The sequence below is a fragment of the Melanotaenia boesemani genome, chromosome 5 (assembly GCF_017639745.1).
Source record: "Melanotaenia boesemani isolate fMelBoe1 chromosome 5, fMelBoe1.pri, whole genome shotgun sequence".
Lineage (NCBI taxonomy): Eukaryota > Metazoa > Chordata > Actinopteri > Atheriniformes > Melanotaeniidae > Melanotaenia > Melanotaenia boesemani.
In genome coordinates, this window is record NC_055686.1 from 33,410,468 (window position 1) to 33,436,620 (window position 26,153).

The 26,153-nt window shown below is 40.1% G+C and overlaps 1 protein-coding gene across 6 annotated transcripts in view; it reads left to right on the top strand.

Moving 5' to 3' along the window:
* nrxn2b (neurexin 2b) overlaps positions 1–26,153 on the top strand; it is an 815,055-nt gene that overhangs the window by 543,958 nt on the left and 244,944 nt on the right. The window contains exon 1 of one of the 6 annotated variants that reach the window (XM_041985423.1): positions 22,883–24,734. The exons of the other annotated variants lie outside the window; for them this stretch is intronic. Within the exon in view, the coding sequence (XP_041841357.1) occupies positions 24,401–24,734 (334 nt within the window). The 5' untranslated portion in view covers positions 22,883–24,400. Of the gene's footprint in view, positions 1–22,882; positions 24,735–26,153 lie in introns of those variants that run through there. 6 annotated transcript variants of the gene reach the window in all.

Genomic DNA, 26,153 nt, shown 5'->3' on the forward strand with positions numbered 1-26,153 from the left:
TATATATATATATATATACACTACTGTTCAAAAGTTTGGGGTCACTTCCCCATTGAATCCCATGGCAAAGTGACCCCAAACTTTTGAACAGTAGTGTATATATGATTAGTTGAAAAGGATTTCAGACCAATACCCTTGGGCATTTGCACACTAACACTTTTGAACTCAGAACAAAAAGTTTTTAGTTAGTCTGGTCTGTCTTCAACCTCCCCTGGAGTTGCACATTCACGTCCAACATGGCTCTTTTCCAGAGTCACTTAGATTTCTCTCAGAGGTCCTAGAGACATGGATTTCTTAGGACACTTAGTCTGAACGCAAAAGAGAGAGAGAGCGATGATGGCAGAAAATTAAGTTTGCCGTGATGTGAAGAACGTCAGTACAGATACTAAGTTTGTGCTTGCATTCAAGATGCAAGATTGATTTACTTTTTGGAATGACTAACTCTGTTTAGTTAATTCCTTTTTCAGCTGATACTTCTCCTTTCTTTAGTTATGTTTGCATCTTTTGGACTTTTAATATTGATCCTAGATTTAGATTTTTTAATTTGGATAACTGGTTAACGCAGGCTGACCAAAGCTTCGGAACCAGTTCTACAGAGTTTCTTTTGGGACTTGATCTAAAGCGGGACTTTTCTCTCCTACCACTGCAAGCCATTCACTGTCCATCATCAATATCCAAATATCAGGAAAACTTATATATATCACCTAAAGGGTAAGCCATCGATCACACTTTACCCCACAGAGTTACACACAACCATTCATGAGAAATTATTGACAATATATGTGAGATCTAGTGGCGTGTTAAGGGTTAAAGTCTTGCTAAACAACTTCTTTGCTTGCAGACAAGAGGACCGTTTTGTACTCCAAAGTTAAACTTGGTCACATGACTACATAAACCTTCTAATCTAATATCATACCAGCCAGATAACTGAGTCTGATCATTAGTCCCATGATGTGTCGGTTAATTGTAGCCTTGATCTTCACCTCGCTCTGCTCTACTGTCTCTATGCCCTGTGGTTATAGTGATGGTGATAGTTAGGATTCATTGTTAGAGATCAAACAATGGTCATCTCGCATAGCCAGTGCAGTCCTACATAGATATGATGCTTAGTCATGTGTGTTATATGTCAATCCTTTCCTCTTTCCTTCACTCCATTCTTCTGAACCTTCCATTGTCATTCGGTACTCATGTGGAAGTGGCAAGGTGGAAATGAAAATGGTGGATTTGACAGTCAGCACTGCCTCTGTTGTGTTTTATCTCCAGCTTTGTATTTCTTTCCCACACTTTTTTCTTCCTTAACTGTTTTTACTGACCTCCTACTCAAACCGTCTTGCCTCGGGGCTCTTACCTCACCTCTTCTTTTCCTCTCTTTCTCCTTCCTCTTACATGACAAATGTGAAATATGAATTTGATTTCAGACTCACGTACGTTTGTGTTTCCATAGCAGATGTGGGTGTGATTTTTAATTTCCTCTCCAACTGTGTTTTTGGATCTTGAACTTGTGTGTAGTGTGCTGAGTGGACCCTGCTCCATTCCGCCACTTTGTTTTTACCATTTTTCTCTCTCTCATTCTTTATTCCTTCTATCTCTCTTCCTTTTTCACTCTGTCCACAGATCCTCAGCTTTATAGTGCAAGATCTTCAAAGAAAGAGCCGACTAGAAAGGGCCCTTCTGTTTGATTGCAGAGGGGTCAGTAATGATTGCTGGAGATTGTAGCTGCTCAGAAAAAATGACAGAAAAAAGGCACAGTGTACACCTACTTCCATGTGTGTGCAGGTTGAGGATAATCACAATGTGTGTTTGTGTGTGCCCTGTGTAACTAGATGCTGTTGCATGCCGTGCTAAAAGGAGCCTCAGAGAAATGGACAGCTGTCTGCCCCAGAACCTCCTTCTGCCTTTGTATTTGCTAGAAAACTACGGTTATTACTACCTACAGTCTTTTATTTGCTACCAATTTCACTGAAAGTTTACCAAGTCCGACCCAGACACAGAAGGGAAGGAAGGGCTGCAGAGAATTGAGGGTGACAAGTAAGAAGCTCTCTTCAGTGGCTTTAAATCTAATGAACTTTGACTCAACAAGCTGGATCAAAATGCATGAAAAATTAAAGAAGTACTGCAATTGATCTCTTTGGGTGAAAGGAAGCTTAGTTGCTTTTTTAATATGCTGATGGAGTCAGCACATAAATGAAACCAAACAAGTTTGCCCTCCTTGTTATAAAATACAGCTCCCTCCTTTGTATGTAAAAGCTATCCTCTCTCCTCTCCTCACCTCAAGCCCCCCCAGAATAATCTTTGTCTCCAAATTCAAGGAAGCAGACTCATTTAGCCACCACTGCTCAGAGTGCCCATCTTAAAAATTCTCCAGGCTGCCTTTTCAGCCAACCGGCCTAATTTACTCCAATAATGATCAAGCAAATTTAAAGCAGTCATCATCAAGGGAGGTGGCCTTGAAACAGGGTAAAAGATAGGTGGGGGATGGGGGGGATGGGGGGCGTGACAAAGACAAGAGGCGTATGTGATGGAGGTGTAATAGTTAGGCAAAGCAGCCAAGGGAAGGTGCATTCTCGGTTCTTGGGGACACCAGGGGGCAGTGAAATATGAAGCCCAAAAAGCAAAGTGACAAAGAAAAATGTCTCCCTCCGTCTCCATTTCCCCTCGCTTATTGCTGTGAATCACTCCCGTGTCATCAAAAAGTCCTGTTGGTGCATGCCACACCTCGTGAGCGCCACTAAGAGGCCAATGGGGGCTGAGTAAAAACAAAGTGATTACGTCTTCCTGCCGATGTTTAATCAGTCTCCCACCATGCTTTAGATAACTTCTGACCCAGCCTTGATGGGGAAATTAAAGCGATTTCTCTGGCAACAGAGAATTCAAGGAGCTGTTTCCTCAAAGAACATTATGGTCCTTAATTAAATCCTGAGCAATTCTCCATTACAGGGTCAGCACCTCGTTCAGTCAAAAAACCAGGAAGTGAATTACTACCATTCATCTCTTCATTGGTTGCTCTGGACATTACCAATCTTGTCAGGGACCCTGTGTCCCCATTAAATCACATTTTAAAGATGAAATAGCCAAACTGATAAAATTTGACTTTGCACAAGTGTCTGCCAAAAGTTTTAAGACTCAGTCTTTTACATAGATTGAATGGATTAGGAATAAGTGTTCATCTCAGATATTTAAAATTTCTTATTAAGCCTATGGATGTTTTGCACCATTTTCCAACATTCAACTCTGGTTAGTATTCAGCATTTGCCATCACTTTCCTGATTCTAGTGTCTAGACTGCAGTTTGTTGTATAAATACATAAGCCATCACCTCTCTTTGGCCTCTTTCATCTGTAGGCTTTTTATTGATATGATAAATACAAAAGCAGAAATGCTGTGGTGCATGTATTATCTGACTTGACTTGAAAAACAATGCATGAGATCAGGGTGTGTGTCTGTGTGTGGCAGAGACTCATTGTCTGTCAGCGTTATGCAGAGCAGATGCAACCTCTGCACATTTACGCCCTCGCACCTTTACACACAATTGCACCGCTGCATTCAGAGAGCAACACTAATAAGAAATGAACAAATAATATGAACACACAGATTGCTCACAAACACACACAAACAATCAGGAACAGAGTCTGTAATAGAAGTAGGTCATACCACCTGAGAAAAAAGAATTGATTTCACACAGCTGCAAAAGTACAGTAACTACCTCTTCAGTCACTGGATCTCATCCCCAGTGACTGTATACATATTGATTTGGCTGGCTTCAAAACACAAAGAAGTTACAACAAAAGCTTTCCATTTAAATGGTGCTCAACTGTTTTCTGTGGTTACCAAGTAAAGATAAGAGATATGGAAGAATGAGAGAGGGATAGATGTGTGCAGACACAAAAATAAAGTAAAAATCTAAGCTCAGTCACATTTTTCTCTTTTCAGCAAACTGCCAATCATGACACTGCATCTAGCATGGTCTCAGTAGTAGTTATGTTTGTCCAAAGTGGGGGTGTCACAATCCATAACTATAATAGCTGTTTTCTGCAGGACAGCATCAAAGTGACATGACTGAGATGCAATCATCTATTTACTAAAAAACTTTTTCACAAGTGAGAGTTAAGTGAGAAGAGAAATGATTGTGTAAAATGCTGTGCAAGTTGTGTATGTGGAGCGTGAACGTCATCAATGTAGAGATATGTTGTGGCTCAACAGATTTATACACCTAAATTCAGGACTCTGTATTGTTTGAGTATAGATGGAGAATAGGATCCTTTTGAAGACAAAACTTCAAGTTGAGAGAACTCTGGGAACTGGTGAAGCCATCATTGTTTTACAGAAAAAAGAGCCGTATTTGCAAAGAAATTGCTGCCAAGGGTATTGCACCTGAAAGAGCTATGTGCCAGATCATTTTAATCTTCATGGAGAGAGATTCATCTGCAGTGAAGAAGGCATCAAGCACTAGAATTGTCTCCTTTTTAGCATGATGGAGCAAAACTAAAGCGATAAAGAGGTCATCATGCTGAACTTGAATTTTAGTCTGATCCAATCGAGAATGTATGCCAAGTGGGCAATTAGAAACTGGGATCAATCTGAGTCATTGATAAGGCAACAATTGATCACTATTGATTAGAATTTGGCTTAGAAGCTGATCTTTTGCAACAATAAAATGAAATGTGAGTCACTGCCGTCTATGTACCAAGAGACATGGTGAGTGCGTATGCCTGTTCCTCCTCTATGATCTTTGATTAAAGTCTGTCCACTGTAGAGCTGAGTTTGATTGATACCATGTGCTGATGAGAACATATATGACCCATAGTGGAAGCACTTGATTGGTTTCCTATAAAATTTTACAGAATTTCTAATTGAAATGTGGCTGCCTGGCCTTAAATGGTATTGTCATTAAGGTGGCAGAGCGACTGCCCCATTTAACCTTGATGGCTAAATTCATTTTGAGAGGAAAATGAAAGAAATCCAGAAAATCCCTGTGGATAGAATGGAATTACTCGAACAAACAGCTTCTTATTGCACCTAATAAAATTGTGCAAATCCTGTTTGCAAAGCAGAGGTCATTATTTGCATCATTATTAAATCATTTGGTTAGATGATTAGTTATCATAGTTTTTTCCCCATTTTGATGTGGTTTAAGATCAGTCCACCACACAAATAAAATTTTCTGTCACATTCTTGGATGCATTAATTATTATTCTCTGTTTATTTTGAACAGATAAGATTACAGAGTTTAGCATTTTAACACATAAAGTGAGGGCTGCAGAAACTTTTGCTACTCAGTCCGCCTTCTCACTGGCCTGGATCTGCAATCATTATAATCTCATGGCAAAGGGCTGTGATTCCCTCGGAATTTTAAATCGTTTCCATCCATCTTTTGCCAAACACAATGTGTTGAGCATTGCTCCTAGTTGCTGCATAGCTGTGCACACACTATGTGATGATGTTGCACAGAAATCCATCTATCTGGTGTGCAGCAGAGCTTTTTCTTCTTATCCCAGTAGATACCTTGTCCACTAACATTTTCACTTTGTTACAGCCCTGGGCCTGTCGGCCTGTTGGGTCTTTATGCAAATGGGCTCTGCTAGTGCTTCCTGATGGATGCCCGCTGATCCCATTCCTGCTGCTCTGCTCTCCTTCTCCAGGACTGGCCACCTGCAGCTCTGCTTCCTCTGTGATTGGTCAGTCATGATGACTCCTCACTACATAAGCACCTGATCACCTTCGTTCTGGGCAGCTGTGTCAGATTGGGGAACAGTTTACCATTGTGGTTAAGGAACTGAGTGTGATTACAGCTCGTTTTGCCACCAAGGACTAGTTTTGTTGTCTTGGTAGCTTGTTTGCTTATACATCTTTAGCTTTGATTTCCCTTTATTGTTTGCTAACTGCGGTTGCGTGCATATGCTCCTGTCACAGGACAATTTGATTGTGTTTGGAGATTGTTTTATATAAGTAATGGGATATTCAGATGCCTTTTTTTTTGCTTAGTGCATAACAATTGTGCAAATCCTGTTTGCAATGCTGAGGAGGTCATTATGTGCACCATTATTAAATAATTTCAATAAATGGTTAGTTATCATAGTTTTTTCCCTATTTTGATGTGGCATGATATATTGTCCACCAGACAAAATTATAATTCTTAATGAAAATGTGGCCATAATGGACCCCCCCCCCCCCCCCCCCCCCCCCCCCCCCACCTCCACACACACACACACACACACACACACACACACACACACGCACCAATAAATAAATATTTATCTTCATTCAGACACGCAGGGGATGTGTATGTGTGTGTGTTGGGGGGGTATGGAGTAATCAAATACTAATGCTGAGAGATGACAGTGGCATGGCGAGGAAATGGGCTGGAAAACTCAGAACAGTGTCGCCCTATGATGATCCCCATTTCCTCTATCACAAGATGGAGTGCAAAGAGGCCATCAAATAAAGAAGAAAGAAAGGGGAATTGCCTTTAGACTGATGGGGGAGTTGCAATAATGGTCACAAAGCCAGTGCAGAAACACATACAGAAAGCAAGTAAAGCATCATTGACAATAATACAATGCAAGGAATGAAGGTTCTTTCAGATTCTTTTTCCTCCATCCTTGAAAGCGACTTCAGAAAATTTACTTTATGCCTCCACATCAACCAAGTCAGCATTCTGCAGTCACACATCTACTCCTTAATATAATTTTGCCAAGCCATTATCTATATTATGTAAAATAGCTCTATGAAGACTAATGAGTTCAAGTGCTGATGTAGTTTCTGCTTGCTAGCTGGATTTTTGCCAGTCTGGTGTGCAAGATGCACCACAACAGTCCCAATCCTAGTCCTAATTCTAATCTTAGTCCTAATCCTAAACCAAACTAATAAATGGGACAAACAAACATTCAAGTGGTCAACCTCAAAGGATTCCTGGTTCATGTCTGCTGATTTTGATCTTAATGCTTTGGCAAATCTCTGTATCTTCTATACTGACTGTCTTTGATCATCCATTCACCACAGGTAACCACTTGAGCCTTAAGCCATGTCCACATTATGGAACCCAATGCTAAAGTCAAATGAAACAAGATTTAAATTAGTCCTTTATAGGCCTGATAAATTGAAAATACACTGGCTGCTCTTTGCTGTAGGGCATCAAAAAGTCATAAAACAGTGGAAAGGTTTTATATTTCATAAAAAAAGTAACATAAATGTATACTTGAAAGGGCGTCCCAGTGTATGGGTGAAGGACAAACGCAACAACCAGTTAACCCTTCAAGATAATGCATAAAAGGCTTTGTCCTCAAGCTAGTTGATAGGTCTTTATTTTAAAGGATAGCTTGTATTAGATAAAGATAAATAAGGTAATACCCCATGTGACCAGTTCTTGGCCTGTTCTATAATCCCTCAATACACCACTGAACACCACTGCAGGCCCACATTAAAACATCAGAAGATGAGACCTGATGGGAGCAGTGTGTAAGCTTGAGCATATGAATAAAATGCCTGGCACATCCCAGCATGTCTTAATCAGTGACAATAGCTCTAGCGAAGCCCTGCAGCTCTGGTTGGCTGGTGGCTAGTTGTCTAGGAAGGAGCAAAAGAATGCCTAGAAGCAAACACAGATTCTGACACAAGAGTGAACGCCATCTGGCTTTTGCTGGCCCTGACGGAGGAGCTGGGCCCTCCAAGAGAAATGCTTGGAGTAGGAGAAGTACAGGCAAGATGAAAAGCAGCAAAGGACAAAAGGGAAGAAAGGAAGCTGGGAACTGACTGTGTGAGATTTCAGACGGATGGGCATCCACCTGCTCACTACTTACTGCTAATTGGCCATCAGGTTGTTGATGCCAGGCCAACTCCACAGCAGGGTGCCAGCACTCCGTCTGACTGCCATATTTTCTGCCTCCCCCTGCTTCTCTCTTGCTCTGTTTGCTCACGTGAACTTTGCTGTCCTCCCCTATAATGTCACTTCTTCTCAGTCCACTTATATAGACTGGATGTAAACAGAGTGTAATGCGATCTGAAAGGCCTTTTCCTTAAGGAAGGAATAAATGTCATGCAAGACAGCTTATGGTTTCCATTTTCTTCACAGTGACTCTCCTATGAGGCTAAAATGAATCTAAATCTCATCACCATGGGCACAGGAAATGTTTAGGTTGTACATCAGCGTTGCCATAACTTGGTATCTTGTGTCATTTCACAAGGATTAAACATAAAAGCAACATTGTTTTCTTTGCATGCTTATTTGCTTTTATGGGTGTTTAATGCACAGGTAAGCAGTCTGAACCGCACACAGGTGCTGACTCTTCCATTTAGAAACTACATTTAGACATACATTGTCATAACTGCATCAACTCCACTTGTAGTTTGTAAGTCTTTTGTTTGTTGTTTACAAAGTTTTTACTGATCGCTTAACTGACACATAGTTATAATTGTACTTTGCTAATCTGTAACTCTTTAAAGTAGAACACAGACAGGAGTATTTTGTAAGGAGTTAAGATTATAAGATGAAAAGAATAATTGTCATTGATCCAAAGTTTCTCTGCCTCTAACAAACCCACACTTTTTTAACTGATGAAGAGAGACAGAGGAGAAAAATTGCCCACAGGGAGTTGAAGCATCCATGAAAAAGAAAGTAGAGGAGGAAGAAAATGATTATGCAGCTGGGCATTGCAAATTGAATTATTTAAATGTGTGCAGTGTAATAACAGCCAAGGGAGTGAAAATAAAAAGTGACGGCAGAGCCAACCATTGAACCAAGGGAGACAAAGAGGAAAAGGGCAGGCCAGAATGCGAGATGAGGTTCTTTTTTGTAGACGGTGTTGCATCCGTGCATATGCCAAAGCTCTCTGTCCCAAAGAAAATAAGTAGATTATTCAATGGAAGTGATTTAAGATGCAAAGATTTCCTGCCTGCTAGGGGGGTCTGAGGGCATGAACTCTGACTGGGTCTGGCCCTGTGGGCTCCATACTTTGCACTCCTTGGCATTCAAATCTTTATGGATCAGATGTCATATTTGGACAACAGCGTCAATGAGAAAAACATTAAGATTAACTGCCATGCCAAAGGCTAGGTTCTAAATTTTGTATTTGCTGATTCATTTACGTAACCTATAGTTGGAGCTCACTCATAAACCATTCCCAGAGAAGCAGGGATCCATTTCCTTCCCTGATTAAATTTCAGCTGTGTCGTTTTGTGTGCCATTAATCCTATGTGCTTTTTTCCATATTACTGTTCCTTCTGTACTTCCAATCATCTTAGATTAGTGATCCTCCATTACATGTTCCCCTCTCATTTCCATAGGCATTCATCCTTTTGTGTTTCATACTAGCAGTGGGTTCTATCTCTTGCTTCACAAAAGGACACCCCTACCCATTTCCTATTATTAGTCTGGAAACCTAATGACTTTATCAGACCCTGTCACAGAGTGATTTCTGTAAACCCCTGCAGTGCATAAGCCATAACAGACACAGGGCCAAGCTGAATAAGGAGTGTGAGGGTCTTTAATTAAATCTGTCATCTTGGCATTTGATAAGTACAGCAGGGCATTATGGCTGCCAGCTACAGCAACTGATGGTTGGTAAAGGACTAAAGTTGTCCTCATCTATCTTCACAACTGCATACAGGAGGAAACCAGTATAGGAAATTTCCTCTTAATGAAGGGAATTTGGAATATAAGCATTTGGGTGATGGATTGGTATGTGGTGATTCAGAGTTTTAATTTCTTTGTTTTCGTCCTACAATGAATGTTCACTTTTTCTCAACTATGATGGCAAATAAAACTTTAATGCAGCTACCATACATTTTTTTGAAAGATGTGCTCAGAATCGTTTTCATTAAAGATTTTGGGACTGAACAGTTTGATTGAAATGCCAAATGTGCTTTTATACCAGTACAGTTTGCATTTGTCAAAGACGGTATTGAAATGTCTTAAAAAAGTCACAATGTTATGTAATGGTGAACTTACTGGTAGTTTATGAGTAGCTGCCAGCAGTGCAGCAGGGAAATCATTCTTGAAACAATGAGACACCATCTGACATCTCAGTGAAAGGATTAATGTTTTTGCCTAGTCCAAACTTCAAATATAGATTCCCCCTAGACGGTGACCACACAGCCACTTTTCTTTGTCTAAATTATTAATTGTACCCATCTAATGTGTTTACTTGGCCTATGTACATGTGAATAAGTAATAGTGTCTCAAAGAGCATGTTAAGGGATATGAAGGCCATAGATTTCCATCTAGACTATAAACATCTGCATGTATAAAAATATGGGTCTGTTTGGATTTACAACTTAATTTCCAAAAAAAACCTTTTAACTAACTTTTAGAAGTAAAGACATGGGGACAGACTGCGGTCAGGCTAATAGACAAATTAAGAGCTTTGTCTCTTTATATAAAATTTAAGCTTTATTGATAGTCATCATCAACTGTAAAAATTTTGATGAAAACATCTAAATCATCTGTGGCTGTCAGGGACAAATCTGACAGTAAGCTTTGAATCCAGTGTGGGACCACCAGTCAATGCTACACACTGTAGTTTTAACCCAGTGGGCAAAGAACCATAGACAGTGAACAGAAATTCAAGTTCAAATCTCGGTATGTCCTGAAAAGTAAAAATACACCAAAGAAGCCATCAAAATGTCAAGCAGCTGCCATGCTACATCAGTATAAAACACAATTAAACTGTAGTACTGAATCTATTCTGGTCCCAGATGTTTCAAAAGCTGATGGCAAATACTGGCATCTCAAAATTTTTTAGTATATTGTTGTTTTAAAATCTAAACCAAGCATTATATCTAGCGAAAAGGCTGTCACACATTCTTAAAGCAAATAACTCCTTGGACATGATGCCAGTATGTTAAGTTGACATTGACTTGTTGAAAACCAATGTGTGTCTTTAGGGAAGAGGTAACCCAGCCAGTTCTTTTATCATCCTTAAGTGTTCTTATACAGTATTTCAAGCTGAAAGGAAACTTTGCTTTGTTAAATCGGTCAGGAAAGAAACACCACAGTTCAAATTTTGAGATTTATATCAATTTAGCTAAAGGTCACATTAGTTGTAATTTGCTCATAGAGCTCTCAGTTGTATAAATACCCATATCTCAGTTGTCAATACATGATAGAAAGACCAGTGCACATATTAGAAGCAGTCATTTCCATCTTCCTCTGGGTACCATCAACATTTTAACTCGTCAACCTTTCTCTGCTGAAAGTAACCAAATGAGTTGTTGAGCTTGTCTCCATCTGCCTTAATTAGCCCTCATGTAGCCACTTATGGAGGCCTGCATTATGGTTAATTACCTCTGCTGAGTTGCGGCACTAGTTGTTGTCAAGTGGTTGAGATAACAAATGTGAGTGCAGTCATTGGATAGACCGAAGTATCGAAACATCAAGGACATTTCCAACTTCTCATTTCATTTGCCATCCTCTGCCCTGCTTGAGCTCTTGTTGGATTAGGAACAACCTTCAACTATAAGAGAGAGAGGCTGTTGCTGTCATCTTTTTGACGTCTGTATTCCCAACTTCTGAAGTGCAACAGTTGTTTTGAAATTTCCAATCAAAGGTTGGTTTTACATGTGTTGATGTGTGGCAGGTTTTGTTAGCGCTTGACCAAAGGATGAATCTGGGCATCACAGATTATGTTCAGGTTTAATATAAAAATATTTTAAAGATCAAAATAAGAGATGGTACTCTGTCCAAATACAATATCTAATGTTGTGCTTGTTTGTGCAAACCAAGCAGAACAAAAATCATGCTAGAAGAATATTAGAAGAAGAATATATCTGATTTATAAAAGTGTTGCTCATGGAAGTTGCGATAGCTTTGTAAAAAGATGTATTTTAACCTTGATGATGTCTAACCCTAACCCATTTTGATTTCTTGCCGTAAACAATGATCTTACTTCCTCAACCCAACCAAGACATAACGAAATGTCTTTGAAACGCCATCCATCCAGTCTTGGGAACTCTTACCATAAATTGCCGTATGTTGGCCTTGCCAACTTCCCCTCCTGCTTCCATTGAGAATTGTTACACATGTGTCACTTTTTTCCCCCTCTTTTGAAAAATTAGATTCACAGTAACATCTTACTGGTTATAATTAAGGGTATGAAACAAACCACCAGTATGGCCGCTGTAGTTGGAGGACTTGTTCAGAACAAGCTGCCAATGACACACATGCTAGATTATCTATTAGATAGGTGATTTTTATTTATTTATTTATTTATATTTTAGTTTTGTTTTATAGTGCTGAATAAAAGTACTCTTAAATCAAACAAATTAATTTAATAAAACCATTAAAATGTTATCAGACACACTGTTTTCAAAGACTTTCTACAAGACACAGCAAATGGTCTTCCTCTGTGCTTGGCGTTTCTTAAATATATTCAGCTTCTGTGTTGCCTTGCCATGAACAGCGATGGCGGTGGCTTCTGTGTGCAGAGCGTGTAACAAAGGCTGACACATCGAGGAGGCAGCCGTCACCCTGTCCATTAACTCTGAAATCCTGATTCGAGAGCCACACTGCAGCAAAGGGTATGCACTTTTACTGTACATACCTCACAGTCCACTCACAGAGTCTCAGTAGGCACAAATTCACCTAAAATATGCCCTAAAAGGATATTTTCACTGTTTTAAGAAAAAAAAAAGTACTTTCCCAGTGGAAGCGAAACCATATACAGAAAAGAGAGGAGAAATTTTCCACAGAATGACCATCAGAGTGAAATGATTATATGAAGGCTTTTTCCTCAGATAAGAGGTGACACGAGGAGGAGCAAACATCAGAAGGGGGGTTATAACCAAACAGCCTCACAGAAAGATCACAGTGTAGAATATAGTTAAAATAAAAAAGGATTAAAAAAAGGATCTGGGTTCTGGTATTGGGGAGAAAAAGTTAAAATCACAGGTATATATATTAAGAAAATGGAGTGTGACATCCTACCCAAAGGATGCTCAGTGCTGAGAAACTGTGAAAAGTGATATCTCTGCAGACAGAAATCCACAATACTGCATGGCATTACATATTTTCCTGCTTTACTATCTGTTGTAGCAAAGTTAGCCACTAAGGCTGTAGTGGGAGGAAAATAGTCTAAAAAGTCTAATAGAGCATATTTTATTTATGACCTGAAATTCAGATTGTGCTGTGATATTTTGAGTTAAACGGTGCTTATTATCTTTCATAATTTAGTATCAAGTTTGCTTAGAACTTAAATAGCTCATATAGTTACAGACATTACTAGATTTCTGTGCATGCACGGGGCAAAACTACAGCTGACATTCATAGTATTGAAATAAACGCCCTTAATAAACATAGATTTTTATTATTTTTAAATTCACATGGACTTAATAAAAAATACCTTAATCATAAAATACTGTTTCATGGTTCAATGTTTTGATTTAACCTTTTGGAAAATGTTAGCTGGGCTTAACATGTATTAATGTTCATGACAAGTTATACTTTTCTATTGAGATGATACAAGACAAGACATCACTATCCATTCATCGTCAGGAAAAGTGTTGAGGTCTTGCAATCTCTCAGCATGTTTGATCCAAAATCTCTTTACTGTCACTTTGCAAAGTCTAAGGCCTGATACATATCATTCAATGGTTTTACAAAAGAAAATTCTTCTGGTAAATTCTTGGATGCATTAGTTATTTTCTGTTTAATTTTAACAGATAAGTCTTATTACATGGGATCAGAGTTTAGCATTTTAACACATAAAGTGAGGGCTGCAGAGACTTTTTTTACTCAGTCCGCCTTCTCACTGGCCTGGATCCGCAATCATCATCATCTCATGGCAAAGGGCTGTGATTCCCTTGGAATTTTAAATCGTTTCCATCCATCTTTTGCCAAACACAACGTGTTGAGCATTGCTCCTAGTTGCTTCCTAGTTGTGCACATAATATGTGATGATGTTGTACAGAAATCCATTTATCTGGTGTGCAGCAAAGCTTTTTCTCCTTATCCTGGTAGATACCTTGGGCTGGCATAATAAAGCTGGCATAGGAACAAAAACCAGCATACACCAATTATAGTCAACTTTTGGGATTTATAAAAACCAAACTTGGTGGGAGAATGTTCCTACCTCCACGGAAACTGACCATGGCATACGCACAAAATCTGGGAAAATGGGAAACTTCTACACCAATGGTACAGAATAAAATCGATGAAACGATGAGGTGGACAGTCTGCTGCCAACATGTACCCGATCAGTAAAAGAAAATGTGAAATGTAAGCTGTAAAGCTCATTTATTCTAAGACCCAGCAGAGTGGGACGCATACTGGAGGCTGGGGCATCAAGAAATGATGCAATGCTTATGAAACACACAAGATGTTGATTTCTTTGTATTTATTTATTCTTACACAATCCTTTTGTAATTGTTGTCCCAATTTTCGTCCAGACGGTCTCTATTTCCCGCAACTTCTTGGCCACATTGTTAATAGGATTGATCATGTCCCTCTGCACCTGCAGGACTTCCTCTGAGAGGACACGGTTGCTGTGGTGTTGCTTTGAGTCTCTAGCCTCACCCTCACCAATCACAGCTGCAGCACCGCCGACCCACCTGGAAAACCCAGGAACTATAAGGAAATATTATTTAACACTAAATAAACTGCTACCAATCTCAGATGTATCTGTACATATTTATTTTAGACATTAAAACAAAAGACAAAAAAAACGGCATCATGACTGTCATTTAGCAGACACTTTTCTCCAAAACGGCTGTAGAATCTTGCTTAAGGCCCCAAGTGGATGCCATTAACATTCACCCCCGTGGGATTCAAACTTTAATCTCCCACATGAGAGACGGATGCGTTTGCAACTGAGACATCAAGCCGCACCATCTGATGCCTCTGGCGTGACCTGACACTGCGATGACAGCATCTGCCTAATGCTGCCACTGTTCTGCCTTTCTGACACAAGTAATGGCCAGGCTGTCTACGCTAAATAAAACCTTGTCACGTTTTTCAGTGTGGTCCATCAGGATCTCTGTTTCACATTCCGAACAAAATCTGCTTCTTCCCTCTTTTCCCCTCCTGAGCCATCATTGAAATGATATGATGAATATTTATTATAAGCGTTCACCTGACCTTTTATAGCCACCATGTGGGTGGGGCAGGGCAATTCTTTGCGTGCACCTGCCTTAGAGTTGATTCTGATTTATAAACGGAAACAGACATGGGACGTGAGTGTGCATGCTTTTGTAAATCTTTTGCGCACCACATTTCCTATTTTCCCTGCAGATGCCACCTGTAGTTTGCTTTGCTACGCACAGTTTTATGCATGAGGCCCCTTGTCCACTAACATTGGCACTTTGTTACAGCTCTGGGCCTGCCGGCCTGCTGGGCCTTTATGCAAAACGGCTGTGCCAGTCCTTGCAGGTGGTTGGCTGCTGATCCTGTGTCTGCGGCTCTGCCCTCCTACAGGATTGGCTGCCTGCAACTCTCTCTCCTCTGTGATTGGCCAGTCATGATGACTCCTCGCTACAAAAGCAACTAATCACTTTCGTTCTGGGCAGCTGTCAGATTGGGGCACAGTTTGCCATTTTGGTTAGGGAACTGAGTGTGATTACAGCTCAGTTTGTTGACTGGTTTTTGTTGTGTTGGTAGCTTATTTGCTGTAGAATTACAGATCTTTATTTTTGGTTTCCCTTTATCTTTTGCTAACTGCTCTTGTGTGCATTTGCTCCTGTTACGATTATATCACAAAGACGATTTGAGTTGTTTCTTTTGTTTGGAGATTTGTTTTATCTAGTTATGGGATATTCAGAGGCCTTTTGTTTGCTCAGTGCATAATGTGATCCCTTTGTTGACTGATGCATACGTTCTGTTAATAAATTGGTATTATCGTACGTGGTTGTCTGTGATAGTTTGTGTTGCCACCCTTCTTTCTGCTGGACCCCAAAGGAGTTGTAACACACTTTTACCCTGGCTCTTCATCTCATTGTTCCGAGGTCATTTACAGTAAATAACAAACCCAGGTTGTTCTGCAGAATATTCTGCCAGTCAGGTGTTCAACGCTTAGCTAAAAACACTAATTAGATGCTAAACCACTTTAGTATTTTACCTTCCACTCTGCAATGGAGTAATCATTTCTGGATAAACACCCAAAAGCAAACTTTCAGTGCAACATAGTTATCAGCTTTAAACACATTTCATCTGATCCCAGGTTAGCTTTCAAGTTTAAAAAAGTTTTTCAAGATTCCCTTAACTATTGTTATTTTAGAGTCCTACCCGTGTTTTTTTTTTTCATATCAGCTGATCCTCACTGTGAAATAAATAAATAAAACAAAAATCTAAGCTCTGTAAATGTTTGCACTCCAACATCTCCGGTTGCTGTTGCACCTGAGCATCAGAACAACAGCTGTTTCAGAAAGTATGTAAGGTGCTATCAAAGTATTAAAAATTTCTGTACAAGCTGTGTATCCTTTATGTATTGGAAAGGGGTAAGAGAAATTTCTCCAGTCTGTTCCTTGGGAATGTTTTAGTTTTGCTTTGTGTTTATCTCAGTGATAACAACCAGGACTCAGCGCCCTCTATCTGCAGGTTAAATCAATAGCCAATTTCATTTATCAATATAGACACCATTGGAGCATTCAAAACATCTTATGACTTCAATAAGCAACTGTACACTGTGTCCTTTCTGGTTATAACTCATTTTTCACCCTCTTTTATGCACACACATGAACTTACATTAGCCGATATTCCTTTTTGCACAGACTGTGGATAAAGTGCATTTGATTGGGCAGCATTTTAAACTCTGGGGTGCCTCATACCCTAGAGCTCTGCAATCTGGCTCCCCAGAAAGATGACTCTTTCTCTTTCCCCATACACACTTCCTTTCCCCCCTCCACTGTCCTAACTTCCTCTCTTTGCACCATGCTCTGTTTCCCTCTTTCCCCAAGACTATTGTTGGTCCTCCGTTGCGTATAGAAATTGTATTTAAAATCCTTAAATCCTTGTCAGAATTTCTCCCTGTGTGCAAGAGATTACTGTGAGCCAGTATTATTTTGGATTGGCTTTAGCAGGCGCTCTCCCGCCCCACCAACCTTTCAGTATGTACACTGATTATTACCTTCACAATGGAGCATAGAAAAGAAATCGTTTCCAGGTCACAGGAAACCTGTAAATCACCACGTAGAGTTATTGCTTGTCAAAGATTAAGCCAAAATAAAATAATAATAATAAAAAAGCATTGCTGCTAACGTTGTTGCAGCTTGGAATTTTGTAATAGTGAGTGAGCTGCACCAACACGTCCTTTGTCTGCTACAAGGAACCAAAAGCATCTCGTTTTCTTAGTTTTGGCTTGCTGAGAGTAATTCACTCTGGGGCCAGTTGTCCGTAGCTCTAGGTTAGGCTGCCTCTCATAAACATCATGAATGAGGTGGAGATGAGCCCATCTGGCCCAGACAGCTGGGTCTGCAGCTGGAGGGACAGACAGTGACAGCTGACTCACCAAACAGTGTTAGGCTGCATAGATGGATGGATGGATGTCTGGAGGGGGATGAAGGAAGCAGTGGAAAGAGGATGAGTAGATTAGAAAGCTTCCCCCTCTACCAGCAGCATTCTTAGTTTGCATTCCTGTTTCCAGTCATGTTACTGACCTGTTGCCAGTAATCCTGATTAGTTGTCAAGTGTTCCTCCAGTTGTTTTTTTTTATTTGTGCCAGTTACTTTTCCAGCCAACATTCCAACTTTTTACAGATGTGTTGCTGCCATTAAATTTTAATTTTCCATGAAATAGTAAAATGTCTGTTTCAGCATCTGATAATGTTGTTTATGTTCTTCGGGAAATAAAATAGTGGTTTATAAGATGCAAACCACTGCATTCTTTTTTGATTGACATTTCACACTGCATCCCAACTTTTTCAGAATTAGGGTTGTACAAGCAAATTAAGGCAGAATAACCCTGGCTTGACCTCCGCTGCAGATCTCTGTAGATCCAATGATTACTTATGCAAAAAGGAACTTTTTGGAACATCTACTATCGCCTTACCCCAGGCTGAATGAAGTCTTCTGCAGTATGCCCTGTGTTGCCAAGACAGTGAGTTATTTTGTTGAGGCGGGAAAAGCTGATTCAGCTGATGAGCACCCATTGCAGCACCCTAAGGGGCAAGTCATACCTGTCCTGTTTAAACATTCAACATCCACACCTGCTGATGGATATCAGAGCTTTGTAATTACCAAAAACCCAATTACCAGGACAGGAAGTGCTTACACAAGTTCAGCAAGTATTCTCATTCAGTGTTTGACTTTTAAGGAAATTATTGAGAAAAAGTTTTAATGGTTGTGTGTGTGTGTGTGTGTGTGTGTGTGTGTGTGTGTGTGTGTGTGTGTGTGTGTGTGTGTGTGTGTGTGTGTGTGTGTGTGTGTGTGTGTGTGTTGTAATGGCTGCCATCTCCCTTTAACTCTTATTAGTGGATATATCATTTTACATGATTAAAATGTGTGCATCCTGCTCATCTATCCAAGAGAAACAGAAGCTTTAGCTTTCCTCTCCTCTCCCTGGCTGAAGGATCTCTTTTGTTTCCCAAAGAGGCGTGTTTTAATTATATCCATCCCCTCCAATTACCAAAAATATTCCCGCTGCCTTTCCTTTTTTTCTTTGCTGCATCAATACCAAAGCATTAAACTTCTCTTTCATTATCCCTCCCCATTCTCAGATATCATCGCAGAAATGCATTTAACTACATATTCTACATTTTCAAAACTGGTGAAGCCACAATGTTATTAATGGATTTCTTCTCCATAGCTCTGTACTCTAATGCAATTGTCTGCTCAGTAGATGGCTCAGTGTTATGCACTCACACTCTGCTGCACTACTTTTTGTGGGTTACTTCAAAGGCACTGTTGGGTAAATGTCTGCATCTGACTGCTAGCGAGATAATTGATGCTGGGTTGGTGGAAAACCAATGGATTTTAATTACAAAACCTCCCTGAAAGCATCATATTAAAGTAAGTAGATAAACATGAATCACATTACAAGCCACAAACTGGCTGTAGGCCTTTGTTGCTGTCTTTTTCTTTCCATAGTGCAAAGAGCATGTTGTAGACTCTTTACAGGTGATGTGTCATTTGAGTCAAGGGAGACATAACCCCACCTGCCTTCAGGGGGAAAGCTTTGGTTTTAGTCTTTCAATTTAAAGCCTCTCAAAGAAGATGTTTTTTTTTTTTTTCTTGTTGTTCTCCATGTGCATTGTTCAAAGAGGATGGTGTTTGGTCAATAGCAAGTTCACAGAATTTCAAGCCCTTTTCTAAGAAGATCACAACATGAAAGCAGCAGGACTCATCTGGATAATGCTGTATAATTGGTATCTCTCTGAAAAATAAATCACACAAATTAACATCTCCTCAAAATGTTAAAACGAATGTATTCTGTAGGGCAGCATAGTTTGCCGTTGTCTGTATCGTCAACTCACAACAAGCAGGTTTATGAGTTCAGACCTAAAGACTTTTCTTTCTGAGAATAACTTTTCTCAGATTTCTCCAGTTTTTGTACAAGCCTGAGCATCGCCAAGACGGTACTAATTTAACACTAGCTGCGTTTTCATTAAAGTTTTTGCAAAACAAGAGCGATATTTCTAAAATTTTGACAATCTGCATTTGTGATTTCCAGGCGTTTGTATTGAATGGTGTTTAGTGCAGAAGCCATAATTCTAGAGTTCTAAAATCTTGAGTCTGAGAAGTCCTAAGAGACTCCATTTTGAAGAAGATAGAGATTTCTAATTCCTTGTAAAACTCTGCATTTCGCTGTTTTTTTGCTATCAAGAATGACAGTTATATTTTTCTCTTTAAATATTTGTTTAAAAAATTGTGTCTCCTCCTCTGTCGATACATATTGCACCATCTTTACTTAAAATGAACTGGTCACGGGACCCCGTCATTAGTTTTTTTTAAACTGTTGTTTAGACATAAAGTTGATTTTATTAACCATGATTTTGAATTCCAAAATACAGGTATGTTTTTTTAGCTAACACCATGTTGCCTAAGTATGCTATTACTTTTTATTTTAGTTCCCAGTATTCATACCTGCTGCTGAAAGCACATTCATTAGGTTGACAGCAGTATGTTGTGTGGTAGCAAAGCTAGCCAATGACTCCTGATTTCTCAGTGGACCTTCTGGTGAATACTTCACTCTCTAATGGCTGTTTAGGGTCATTATAGACTTATAATTTGTTAGCTTTACATGGAAGTTGTTGCATTGGACTTCATTTTGGTTTATTTTCTTGAAGTGGTTCCACAGAAAGCATCTTGGCTGTTGCTGTCTTTGGCTCTGCATGTTTCTTATATTTACACTCCATTAACATTAAGCCTCTCAGCACAACAGCTTTTAGACCAAAGCCAAGTAGTAGCAAAGAGTTCTGCTAATTCTTTTCCTGGCGGTTGGCAAACAGTTTGGTAAATCAGTGTCAACTTTTGGTGGTATTAGCACTCTCTTACAAGAGAGTCATTTAAAGTAATTTCACATAAACTATTTGACATCTATTAAATAAACTCTTTAGGAATAACTATTTAAGAACTCAAAAACCGTTACTCTCAGTTTCCAGAAACTTCTCCTTCCAGAAAGAGTTATTTAATCTTCTCTTTAATACAACGAAAGGAGGTATTTTACATTCAATGTATCACTATGTCAAGGCAAAAAAATCCAGTTCCACTAAATTACAGCATATAATAAACATTTTCATTATTTTAGAGCAGAGCAAATAGGAAAAGTATAAGGAATAAATAAGAGTGACCCGAGAACTGACCCTTGTGGGATTCCAAACATCTACTGTTGACTGCATATCCCCTGGCTGATCTGAGCCACCTACTCACAGCTCCTGAGACGCCTAACCTGAAGTATAATCTTTTTTTTAATTCATGATCCTCTGTCTCATCTTGACTGTGGAACTTGTTTAATTCCTTGAATTTAAGCCAATGTTGTGCTCACAGTCTGAGACACAAAAATCAATTTGCTTATTTAGTATTTGGGTTTTAAAGCAGTTTAGAGTCTTCTATGTGGTATTCACCACTTCATTATATAAGTAGCAGCACTGTGGTTCAGTCCGGAAGACGTTTCTCAGCAGTGTTCTTACGTAAGCAGCCGGCCTCAGTATGGGAGAAAGCTACTGAATAACACAAACAGGAGACTAGTTAAAAAATTGATGTTTTTTCCTTTTTGTGCTTTGCTTTCTTCATCTGCACAAGCATAAACCCAACTCTCGCTAGTTTATTCACCTCATCTGACGGAAAAGTGCATGTCATTTCTCTATTTTTTATTTTTTTTTAGTCGTCAATACAGCTTGTTCCCTTTTAAAGGTCTGAATATATTAACATCATTGGACTTGTAATTTGTTCCTGTCACAAAAAGGGAAAAAAAATCCTCTCACATTTCAGTGCTGTCATCTTTGCTTCTTCACACAGAGACATGTCTGAGGTCTAATTAATTATTTGTATAATCAGAAGGATGTTTCCTGAGGATTAAAGTGTAGAGGAAAGGCTTTGATCCTACTTTTGTCAGTCAACTTAGGCCTCCTTCTTCCATCTATGACCTCACTTTCTACTGGGATTTAGGAGTCTGTGATTTCATTGGCAGAATACTTAGCATCTGAAGTGCGCAGCTTTTGCCCCCTGAGATGTAGGAGTTGCATCACACAGCAGTAGCGCTGACATGACAGCTATGAGCATGTCGTGCAATTAACATGTATGCATGTGCACCTAGGACTAATTGTTCACCTTTGTGTATTTGTGTGCTGTGGGTTTCTTGTTCCTTTTGTGCCAGAAGGGAGTGCAGCAGCAGGTGTTAGCCGTCCGCTGTGGTTTCCATTATAATAGGTTCCCAGTTTACGCACTGCTCTCTGAAAGAAACACTTAAAAAGTCACTGACTGTCTCATAAAGAAAAAAGAAATGTTAAATCAAGTTTATAATGATAATTAAAACATAGATGCTAATGTTTCTTTCATTTTTGAAGTTTTTTCCCTGTTTTGAAAGCTTCTTCCTCCTCAGTTCTGTAATCCTTCCTCAACGTTCAGCAGTTCAGTATTAATGCAGGATCAGGACACTTGTCCCGGTCACACTGGGTGTCACATCTCCCTCACGCTGACAGCAGCAAGCACAGCATCTCTTGTCCCCTCCGGGATGTCCCACCTGGCAGGCTTGCCTTGAGTGTGTTGTGCTGTTGTGTGTATGAGTGTGTGAATAAATGAGTAATAGCCCAGACTCTGTTCTCTCCATCAGTGCAGAATACAGACGCTGTCTTTTCCCATTTCGGCCATTTTTCTTGCTCCTTGTCTCGAGCACCAAACTCCTGTCCTTACTGTGATCTCTATCAGCCCTGATTTATCTGATACAAAATCTCCTACCATTTCTCTCTTTCTTTTTACCCCATCTTTCTTTCACACCATTTTCTCCTATTGCAGCCCTAGTGCCCACATTTCTTTCTACATTCAGTCACCATAATATATTACATTTTGCTGTTCCTCTCTCTCCTTCCACCCTCACATTTCATACATCCCCAGTCTTCATTCTTTTCTCTTTTTTTATTTGTTTGTATGAATAGATAGCATGCAGAAAGAAAACAAAATACATATTTTGGGGTAAACGATGATAAAAATGTATATTTTTACTGTTTTATGGTTGTAACCTTGGATGATTTTTAGCACAGCATTCGTTGATTTGAACATGTGCACCCTGTGCATATTTTGTGTGTGTGTGTGTGCAATGTATATCCCAAACATGTGTGCCTCCCATCCTTCCTGCATGTGTCCTCTCATCCTTCACTTCTCTCCACTCATTCCCTCCCACTCTCTCTCTCTCTCTCTCTCTCTCTCTCTCTCGCTCTCTCTCTCTCTGCTTCAACCAGACACACACTCTCTCCGCCTCTGCTCTGCCTTATGTATCATAGTCACGGTCTTTGCATTCAAAGGACCAGTGTGTGTCAACCTTCCCCTTCCTATTGGCTCTATTTCTGCTCCTCACTGTTGTTTTTTATTTATTTGTTTGTTTGTTTTTTAATTGTTTTTTTTAATGCCCTGCCCAGTACTGAACTGTATGCAGTTTGGGGAAGGTGGGGTGGGGGTCTACTGGCTGACTCGATCGAAGGAAAACGAGACGGGAGAAACTGTGCGGGCAGGAAGGATGCGCTCGTTGCTGCAGCTTCTGATTCAATTAGCATGAATTTCACAGCGAAGCCAGTAGCAGCGGCAGCAGCAGCAGTAGCAGCATCGTCAGGCTGTCTCAGCCAGCCAGCAGCAGCACTCTGTGTCGAAGCTCCGTTGAAGAGACCACTGGCTGCTTTTCATCTGCTCCTCACCCTGGAAAGCAGTGCTTGAGGAGGCAGAGAGAAACGGATTCTCAAAGGGTGAAGAGCAAACCTTAACTAGGACGGAGCTTGTTTACAAGTCCTCGGATGGCAAGATTGTTGCATTGAACTGATTTTCAACCACTCTAATGCTTTGGGTATGCTTTAATCCTGTTAAGGTGTTTTCTTGGTGCCGCTCTACGTTGCATGACCCATATTGATTTATTTTCTCTGAATAGAGAAGAAGGAATTCAGCACCTCTTTACCTTGAAATAGCCAACTGTTTGTCCTCCTCTTCGACATTCCTTTTTTTTTTTTTTTTGCCTCCTTGTCCTTTTCTTCTGTTTCTTAATCTCTTGTTTTCCTGCTTTCAGCTGGAGGCTGAACAGGTTCAGAGCACCTTCAGGGATTCAAAGCCCCAAAACAGGATTTGGCTGCTCCTTCATCACAGCACCTCTTCTTCTCTTCTGTCATTTGTTTGCCTCTCCGTTTTTGCATTGTGGTTTTTTTTCAGATGCATTTTTTTCCATTCCATGGCTTTCCATTTAAGTTTCAATTGAAAAGGCTTAGAGGAGATGGCAGAGTCCTTTTCTTCATGATGGAGGCTTGGATTATGGGTGGAGAAATCCTCTGAAGATCTCCCCAAGGGGAAGGAAACCTTGTCGAACAATTAACTCAGAGAGCAAGGCAGAAGATATTTCTCAAGGAGCTAAAATGGACTCTTATGTTTGTTAAGTTACTGCTGCTAAGCTGTGAATATTAGCTTTAGGGGTCCAAAGGAAGTTGTTTGTTAGACAACGGACACTAAGTTTTACACAAAAGGTTGATTGTTTTAGAAGAAGAGTGGGAGTGTGTTTTGTTTTTTTTGTTTTTTGTTGTTGTCTTTGTTTTTCTTCTGGTTTTGAAGGATCAAGAAGCTTTTGGATACCAACACTTGACTGCTGGAGTTTTTGGGGTCTCTCATATCGGGAAGGATTTCATATCTTTTTCCTCATTGCTTTTTATTTTCCAGCGTTTTTGGGATTTTTCAAACAAGGATCTGTTTTCTGTTTTTTGTCTTGGCTTATATTTTTAATCTGTATTTTCTTTTATTATTTTTTCCTTCCCGGGCTAGAGGGCTGGGGATAATGGGCCCTGGAATCATTTGAGATGCTCACTTCCTGCTTGTGTCGTATGAGAGGGAGGGGCCTTACGTTCCTTCCAGGCTCCGCCCCCATGGAGCAGGAGGTGGAAGTGGAGGTGGATGGAGGGTTGCTTTTGGTGTCCAGGCCTGTAACGGCGTCCCCGGTGGTGTGGGCCAGTCCAGCCTTCCTGTTCAGGCTGGTGCTCTCTCTGGCGCTGCTGGTATTCCCCTGCCCAGCCGTGGCCGCCCGAGTCTCCTCCTCCCTCAGTACCACCCACCATGTCCACCACTTCCACAACAAGCATGGCACTGTGCCCATTGCCATCAACCGGATGCCCTTCCTTACACGTGGAGGTCATGGTAAGAGCTTTTTGTGCTTTCTTTTTCCTCTTTTCCTACAATCTTTTGGACCTTCAAACCGGTATTTGGCCAAAGATTACCATGAACAACAAGTAAAGGTACATGGGTGCTTTGGTTGAAGAGCACTGACATGGACTTAAAGTTTATAAGAAGTTCACTGAAGGGGTAGTTGATATATGTCAGCAAAGAGCTTTAAAATGAGTAAATGAGCCTGTGTGATTAATTTTTTTAGCCTACTACTGATCTGTGCAATCTGTAGAAAGGCAAGAAGAGCCAAGCCTGGGCAGCCAGTCCCGCAGGGTCAGCACCCTGTTGGCCAGAGTGTCTTGAATTATGTCTCTGAGTTGGTGGATGGTTCTTCTATAGGCTGCTCCCTCCTGGGCTTCTTTGCAGCACATCCCCAGCATTTCAGCATCAACTACTTTCCTTACAAGCCCAGAGTCCATCTTGGGCCTATTGATGTATGGAACTGTGGCCAATTTAAATTCATGTAATCACTACCAGTGGTGTAATTGTGGATGCATGATGGAAGCTTCAAAAAATAGTGGTTTAAGAGATGGTAAGTCTCACACGCTTGTTGTTACGGTTCATTGTATACCAAGGAAAATCCATTGATAATTGCCTGAGCACTCCTTATTTTGTCCTACTTTCCGCAGCCTGTCTTTGGCTCAGTGTTCTGTGGTGCATCAGTCGCTGTGCTTTTCTTAGCCTAAGCTGTCAGGGACAGGCAGGGTTTCACACTGATGATTCCTTTGATGTTCCCCACTCATGTATTTTTTTTTTTTTTACATCTATTTTTTTTTCTTTGCTTATTTCTTGAATTTATTTCCCTTGCTTCATTAAAATACCCTGTACTTGCCTTGCTTTGAAAAGAGATGTTAATAGCATTTATTGATTCCTCAGCATGTTGTGTCGTCCAATTTGCATTCACTTAGTGATTCTCCAACAGGCCGTAGTCATTTCTGTATGTATCTGTTTTCTTTTCCTATAGCTGATCTCTGCATCTCTCTCTCTCTCTCTCTCTCCTGACTTGGTAAAGCTGTAAACTAAATTCATCAGAGCGTTTTCGAATGGGCAAAAGACTCTGATGAACCCCTTTGCAGTAATTTGGCTGTAGTGAGCCTCTGTAAACACAATTAGTTTACAATCTTTATCTCAGTCCTCAGTACTGCATTACATTTATAGTATCCATCCAACAGTTACATGAACACGTCTTCACAGCTGAAGTGCGGTTGAGCATACAGATATGGGCTGGCATGTGTCAGAAAGGTAATCGCATGAAATTTCCTATCTCTTGTCAATTAAAGATTTATGGTTGGACCTTTTTAAAGTATTAGGTAGAGTTTTATGGTTCATCAAATCCATGAAGGATATATTTTTTACAGAAGTTTAACTTTTTTTATTTACTTTTTTTCCATA